This window comes from Chelon labrosus (assembly GCF_963514085.1).
Source record: "Chelon labrosus genome assembly, chromosome: 5".
NCBI classification, from domain to species: domain Eukaryota; kingdom Metazoa; phylum Chordata; class Actinopteri; order Mugiliformes; family Mugilidae; genus Chelon; species Chelon labrosus.
This window is the reverse complement of record NC_140341.1, coordinates 25,666,655-25,674,158: the sequence shown is the minus strand read 5'-3', so window position 1 is coordinate 25,674,158 and position 7,504 is coordinate 25,666,655. Positions and strand designations below refer to the sequence as shown.

The window sequence follows — 7,504 nt, the reverse complement described above, 5'->3', positions numbered from 1 at the left end:
CTTAACATCTTCCAGATTTAAAGGTGCAATATCTTGTAATTAATAAAATCATTTCCATTATAAAACAATTTTGTTTTAGTTAAAATAACCTAAATTAGATCCAAACAGATGCTTGTTAGGTTAATTGGTGATTCTAAACTGGCCATAGGTGTGCAGATGAGAGTGAATGGTTGTCCGTTTTTCTGTGCTAGCCCTGCAATAGAATGGCGACCTGTCCAGGGTGTACCCCGCCTCTCAACCGATGACAGCTAGCTCCGGGCTCCAGGACCAGCGGTCACAGAAGATGAATGAATGAATAAACCTAAATTAGAAGGCCAGGTTTCCAGGTGTTCAGAAGACTCAGTGTAATCCTACAGTGACCTCTAGTGGCATTGAGCGATTTCTACACCCCACAGCTCCAGGTTAAAGAGGATCTTCTGAGGACACCATGTGTATGAGAACTGAAGAGGCTTTTTTTTTTTTTTTTCTTAATGTACCATAACCTGGATGACTGAACCTTCACACACAAGACACTGTGGGATTGTGATCTAAACATCACAATAATATTTATCCTTTTAAATAAATTCTTTCACATGAGAAATTGGATTATTAACAGAAAATAAATGGTATTGTTGAATAGCACAACAGATGATGACTTCATAGAGTAACAATATGCTTGGACATCATTTTTGCTTTGTTTCACAATGTAATGCAGGTGATGCCCACTGAATATGTTAAACATATCAAATAAATAGAGTGTCATAAGTAGGCTGTTAAAGCCTTCAATTAAATGGTCTTTATGTGTCTATGATAAGGATTTCCATTACACCAGTGTTTGTTCACTGTTACAATTTGTTCTCCAAGCCTATACTTTCAAAATTCTGCTTTTTCTTAGACTGTTTTTTTGCCTTAAAGACGAAAAAGGATAAACAAATAGCTCCCAACACTGCAACAATCAGTAGAGCAAATGTGGTGTTGAGTCCGACTTCAGCATCACTGATGGAGAGCTTCATACCCAGGAAATACACGGCACTCTCAGTGGTTGGCTTAATTGTTGGCTTAGTTGTTCCTGCACAAAAGACAAGCACCAAGGATGTCATTTTCATTTCGAACAAACAACCTTTTTTTCAGTTTACATAATTTTGGGAAGACTTATTTGCTGTGTTAGGACAGTAAAACCACTTTCTAATAAAAATAGCCTGACTCCGTTTACCTTCAGGCTCAGGGTCCAAGCAGTCATTAGGTCCTAAGGCAGGGTCTGGAAATCCATTGCATTTTATCATTGTGGTATAAAACGATACCGAGGTCTTGGGGATTCGAGGAAGCGTAGGGTCTGAGCGGTTGACGTGAAAAAGACCAAATCTCTCTGTATAGCCACTGCCCCACTCCAGGTTGTCCATTAGTGACCAAGCCGTGTAACCAATGACATTCACGCCATCCAGTAAGTAAGCTGAAAGAACACAAATATCCTCTTTAAAAACTGCAAATACACATGTTTCAATTTTTATTAGAAAAAATTGCCACAAATTGTTTTACTGCAGCCATACTTTATGTGACACATCATTATATGTCTGTATGTCTCCCTTCCCTTCTCTGTCCTGGTCTTAAGTATATTCAAGAATACAGAATAGAGTGTCTCGTTACCTTTCAATGCCTCGTTGATGTATTTTTCATAATAGTAGATCCTGTGAGTATCATTAAGGTCAACAGGGCCGTGCTCTGACACACCATTCTCTGTTACAAGGATTGGTGGATTTCCATACTCGTCCTTTATGAACTTCAGTATTCTGCGGAATCCAAATGGTGCCATCCTCAGCCAGAAAGAACCTGTTTCCAGCCAGGTACGATCAGACATTTGCCCTGCAGCCCTATGAAGGTCATATCAGTTGGATATTAAAGTTCCAATAGCATGCACAGCAATGGAAGAAATTATTTGACTGAGTCAGCATTTAAAGTAAGATTAAAGGTGATGGTATTGTTGTTTACTTGTCTGCCTCATAGTGCTGATTGTTTCCATGGTCCACATTGAATGCCAAGACACTGGTGTAATGGTTGAATCCAAAATAATCATGGGTACCCTTAATTCTCTTAATCTCCTCTGGAGTAAACTCAGGCAGCCTAAAACAATGGAGAAGAAAATATACTTAAGAAATGGAAATTTAAAAGCAGTATTTGTAACACTTGCGCTAACTGTACTAAACATACACTTGTATAGATACTTTTAAAGGCTAATATACAAAGGACAATCTTAGAAAATCATCAAGTTATTTTTAACTATCATTATTTCTATTTCTGGTTTGAATTTTAGTCTTTAAATACCGAGATGTTGTTAGACCACCAGCCAGACTTTGCTTTCGAACGTTTGTCTTCATGATCTCAGGGTAGTCGCCATTAAATACAGGATGGGCAAACCACCCAATGAAGAACTGCGCAAAAAGAGACAAAATAAAAGTCTGTTCGAGATTACTGCCACAGAAATATTTTGTTAAATAATCAAGGAATTGGCATACCTGCAGTACACGCTTTGCTGCATCAACATCTTCCTGCTTATAGGGATTTCTGGGTTCTGACCAGTCGGAGTTAACAGAAATGGAGATCATGCCTTTCTGTTGGGCCCGGTACTTGTCATTGTAGACATGCCAGGCCTCAGCATGTGCTTTAATAAGGTGGTGCCCAACAATGTAGGGCAGAGTGCCTGGACGGGAACTGATCCCTATAAAGACAGACAGGTTAATAGACACATTTTAAGGCAAAATGCTGGATGCTTTTTGTTATTAGGGTTTACAAAATACCATGATTTGGCCAATAACTGGTTTACAAGGTACACTTTGTTTCAAAGCAATGACAAACTGCAGGGCCAACACTGTTGTTTAGTAAATACATTTTCTAAACAACTTGTCACTTGATAGCACTAACAAAACATGCTCAGTACTAATGCTATTATGTAAATACAGAGAATTCAGATCCAAAAAAACTACTTAAAACATACCTGGAGCAGCTACTCCCTGTCCATAGCCTATATAGGCTACATTGAACGGCTCATTAATGGTGATCCAAACTTTCACTTTGGGGCCAAAACGGCTAAACATTAGGTCAGCATATTCCTTGAATCTGTCAACAATAGTCTCATTCTCCCAGCCCCCGATGTCTTCCAGAGCTTGCGGAAGGTCCCAGTGATACAGAGTGACCTGACAGCAAAGGAAAAACAGTTATGGTTATCAAATTGAACAATTTACCATTACAGGGCTATTGTTTTTTTTGAAATGCTGGAAATAATCATACATACACATGGCTGGATATTTGCAGCAAGGAGTGCATCCAACACTCTGTGGTAGTAGTTGATTCCAGCCTCATTAATGTGTTTGGTGGTGCCATCAGGAAGTACCCTTGGCCAGGATATGGAGAGACGGTAATGGGACACCTTAAGTTGCTTCAGTAAATTAATATCGTCTTCTATTCTATTGTAACTGTCACAGGCCAAGTCCCCAGTGTCATGATTCATGATTTTCCCTGGAGTGTGAGAAAACGTATCCCAGATGCTGAGACCTTTTCCATCTGCTCTCCAACTCCCTTCAATCTGTAAACAGCAAATGTATAAGACAGATATCAATATATGAAAACACAGTACTTGAAATTCAAGGATTAATGACAGGGCTTCATTTCAACAGTTACCTGGTATGCGGCTGTAGCAGTACCCCAGATGAAATCTTTCGGGAAATGTCCATAAATCTTCTCCTCAAGATTTGTAGGGAAACCGTTATCTTTCATGATGTGGTAGTAGTAATGAGCGGAGTACTTGGGTGTCCTCGGCCGGTTTGGGTTATTGAAGTCTACATGGTGCAGCCCAAATTTAAAGTCGTATCCATTCCGCCACTCCAAAGAATCCATTAGAGATGTTGCTATGTAGCCCTTCACCCTCACACCATCAAGTTGAGAGGCTTTTAAAACAAACACGCAAAAATTAATTATCAAAATGTAAAACAGCTATGGTAATCATAAAATGTATTTTATGAAATCTGTTTATAGCAGCGCACCTTTGAGAGCCTCATCGATATAGGTCTTGTAGTAGAACACTCTTTCAATATCATCCCAGCTGGTCGTATAATATGTAGCGACTCCATTCTCAGTAACGTAAATGTCTGGATCTCCGTACTCCTCTTTGATCCAGTTAAGGAGTCTTCTCAAGCCCCATGCTACAGCTCTCCATGTACCATAGGTCGTAGTTGGCGAATCGGTCTCCTCGTCTAGTTTAAAGTCCCCGTCAGATTCATAGGAAGGAGGCGTATATGGAGCTGTAATGTGGCTTACTATCTTTGTCGTGTAATGATTTATACAGAACATGTCAGCAGTTCCCTTGATTAATTTCTTCTCTTCTTCAGTGAAGGAAGGTAGTCTTGACTCTGAAAGCTCCTGGAGGTCACTTTTGTTTGCAACTTGCCACTTCATTGCCTCAGGATAGTCACCATTCTTGAAAATGGGGTGTGCAAACCACCCTACTTGGAACTGTAACGCGCGGTCAGCAGCCACCACTTCACGGATATCATTGACATCTCTAGGTTCAATCCACTCAGTATTGAGGGCAATGGATACCAAACCACCTTGGGTTGTGCGATACTTGTCATTGTATGTGTGGTAGGCCTTGGCATGTGCTTTGATCAGGTTGTGTGCAACTCTGTACGGAGCACTTCCTGGTTCCTTAACATTTGGTGGGATCTGTCCAATTCCATAACCTGACCACGCAATTGTGTGAGGCTCGTTGAAGGTCATCCAAAATTTCACTCTGTCGCCAAAGGTAGCAAAGCAGAAGTCACTAAAGTCATTAAAAATGTCGGCCATTTGAACATTTTCCCATCCACTGATGTCTTGCAAGGCCTTTGGGAGGTCCCAGTGATAAAGTGTCACCATGGGGGTGATATTAGATTCTAAGAGGCCATCAATGAGTCTGTTGTAGTAGTCAACACCTTTCTGGTTCAGGGAGGAACGCCGACCATCAGGAAAGATCCTGGACCAGGACAAAGAGAATCTGTAAGACTTCACCCTCATAGCTCGCAGCATGTAAAGGTCTTCATCAAGTCTGTGGTAACTATCACAGGCTACATCTCCAGTAGCATCACCGAGGATATTGCCAGGTTTGTGAGAGAAGACATCCCAGACACTGGGCCCCTTCCCATCAGCGTTCCATCCACCTTCAATTTGATAGGCTGAAGATGAAACTCCCCAACTGAAGCCTTCTGGGAAAGTGCCATAGTGATACACTGATCTCTGGAATTTTGACTGGTGTGAGAATTTTTCCCAGACAACCTTTGATTTAGCTGGAACCTCTGATGGTGGTAAATCTACTGAACGGCGGGTAAGTGGCATTTCTATCCCTTTAAAAACCTTAGATCTGAGTGAACCAAAACCATTTTTCTTGATAAGCTGGGTGTAGAAATAGGCAGATTGCTTTGGGGTTCTCGGTCTGTCTGGAGATTCAAAGTTGACATGGTGAAGACCAAATCTTTGGCTGTAGCCTTGTTTTCCTTCAAATCCATCCATGAGTGACTGCACTGTGAATCGCTGAACATCCACTCCATCAGTGGTAATTGCTATGAAATGGATGCACATAAAGCACAAAGTAAGAATTAATCCATCCCAGTTTAACAAATTATTTATTATCAGACATATTCCAAACACTGACCTTTCAGGGCCTCATTGATGTAACTCCTCATGTACTCAATTCTGCTGGTGTCATTCAGGCTGTCCCCACTGTATTCTGTTGGCATCCCATTCCCAGTTATGTAAATAGGCACTTTCATAACATTCAAGTATTCAGTGGAAATGTAGTTTAGAAGCCTTCTAAGTCCCCAGGGTGAAGAATAGATCCAGTCAGAGGCTGTAGAAGGCCATGAGGGGTCCACATGTGCTTGGAAGTCACCAACCCCCTGAGGACTAGCGGCACAGCGACCATTACTGATGCTGACCAAACGAGAAGTATAATGGTTTAATCCAAAAAAGTCAGCAGCACCTTTTATCCTCTGACTCTCAGAGGGACTAAAAACTGGAAGAACTGCAGGCACAGAGCCTGGACACTCATTTCTTTTCTTGTCAACCTGCGTTTTGAGTGTTTCAGGATAATCTCCATTTACAAATATGGGATGTGCAAACCAGCCCAGCATGAACTGCAGATAACGATCTGCAGCTGCTACATCTTCAGGTGTGGAGGGGTTTGCAGGCTCAGCCCAGTCAGAGTTCAGTGCAATGCCCACTTTCCCACCTTGTGTCTTTCTATACATGTCATTGTAGACATGCCAGGCCTCAGCATGGGACTTAAGCATATTGTGAGTGACCTGAAAAGGCAAAAGCAAATTATAAGTTAATGCATCACTGCAAAAATTAAACCACATAGAGTTTCATTATAGTTATCACATAACTCTCACCTGATAAGAAGAAACCGCATAATTGTTTACACCGGGGGGATGCTCAGCAGTGCCATACCCAGCATAACTCACCACCCAAGGGCTGCTGAATGTGTTCCAGGTCTTCACCCTGTCTCCAAATCTGGAGAAGCAGAAGTCTGCATAGTCCTTGAAGGCTTCAACAATGGAAGTGTTGGTCCATCCACCGTAGACCTGGAGTGCCTGAGGCAGATCCCAATGGTAGAGAGTGACAACAGGTTCTATACCAGATTCAATGAGAGCATTGATCAGCTTGTCATAGTAGAGAGCCCCTTTCTCCGAATGGTTGCCTCGGTGGCCTGAAGGGAAAATACGGGCCCAGGAGATGGAAAACTGGTAGGTGTTGACTTGAAGACCTCGCAGGTGGTAGACATCGTGATCCACCTTGTGGTAACTGTCACAAGCTAAGTCAGCTGTCTGATTTGCAAAGGCTAGGCCTTCATGACCGAAACGGTCCCAGATGGACTCTCCCTTCCCACCTTCTTTCCAGGCACCTTCAACCTTGAAGGACTCACTTGAGGTGGCCCATTTAAATCCAGTGGGGAATGATTCTTTAAGGAAAAGATCTCGTTCTGCTGTGCTCTGGACTCCAAATGTCTGCCAGACTTTCTGATAACTGTTTTCGTCTGGAATGTTCCGTCTTTTAGGGAAAAAAAGTGCATAAAAACACAAAACATTAAAAAATTACTGGAAAAATAATTGGAAAGCCATAAGTGTTTTTAAAATAAAAGGTCTGTGCTTTGGGGGAGAAAGACGGACAAATAAACTCTTACCTGACTCGAACATCCTGCATGTCCAGCTTCCTGTCTTCCTCTCCATTCACCCCGCTGTTCAGACTTCCATTAAAACACAAAAAGTAAACACACAAAACCCCCAAGAGCTTCTTCATGGTGGCTTTCAGTGGATAGACTGAAATTATCCAGTGATAGCCATGGTATTTAAAGCAATAGTGTTTTTTACTGACTGGGTTGTTAAACTATTAAGATCAATATCACATTCAATTACTTATATAAGTTTGCAGTGTTTTATTGCAGCTGTGTGATATGTTCAGAGAGACTCTGGACTTACACATGTGATAACTGCTTTCAGCT

At 41.6% G+C, this 7,504-nt stretch overlaps 1 protein-coding gene across 1 annotated transcript; it reads right to left on the bottom strand.

Annotated features, from left to right (window-relative positions):
* Window positions 1-225: 225 nt before the first annotated feature.
* On the bottom strand, window positions 226-7,302 carry LOC311488392 (lactase/phlorizin hydrolase-like; the record flags this gene model as incomplete). The annotated part of the gene is made up of 13 exons (XM_084545053.1): window positions 226-1,048; window positions 1,193-1,429; window positions 1,624-1,847; window positions 1,966-2,097; window positions 2,299-2,405; window positions 2,490-2,692; window positions 2,969-3,167; window positions 3,266-3,556; window positions 3,652-3,917; window positions 4,014-5,564; window positions 5,657-6,305; window positions 6,396-7,053; window positions 7,187-7,302. The coding sequence occupies 13 exons, from the start codon at window positions 7,300-7,302 to the stop codon at window positions 825-827; spliced, it is 4,857 nt and encodes a 1,618-aa protein (XP_084401179.1). The 3' UTR covers window positions 226-824.
* Window positions 7,303-7,504: the final 202 nt, after the last annotated feature.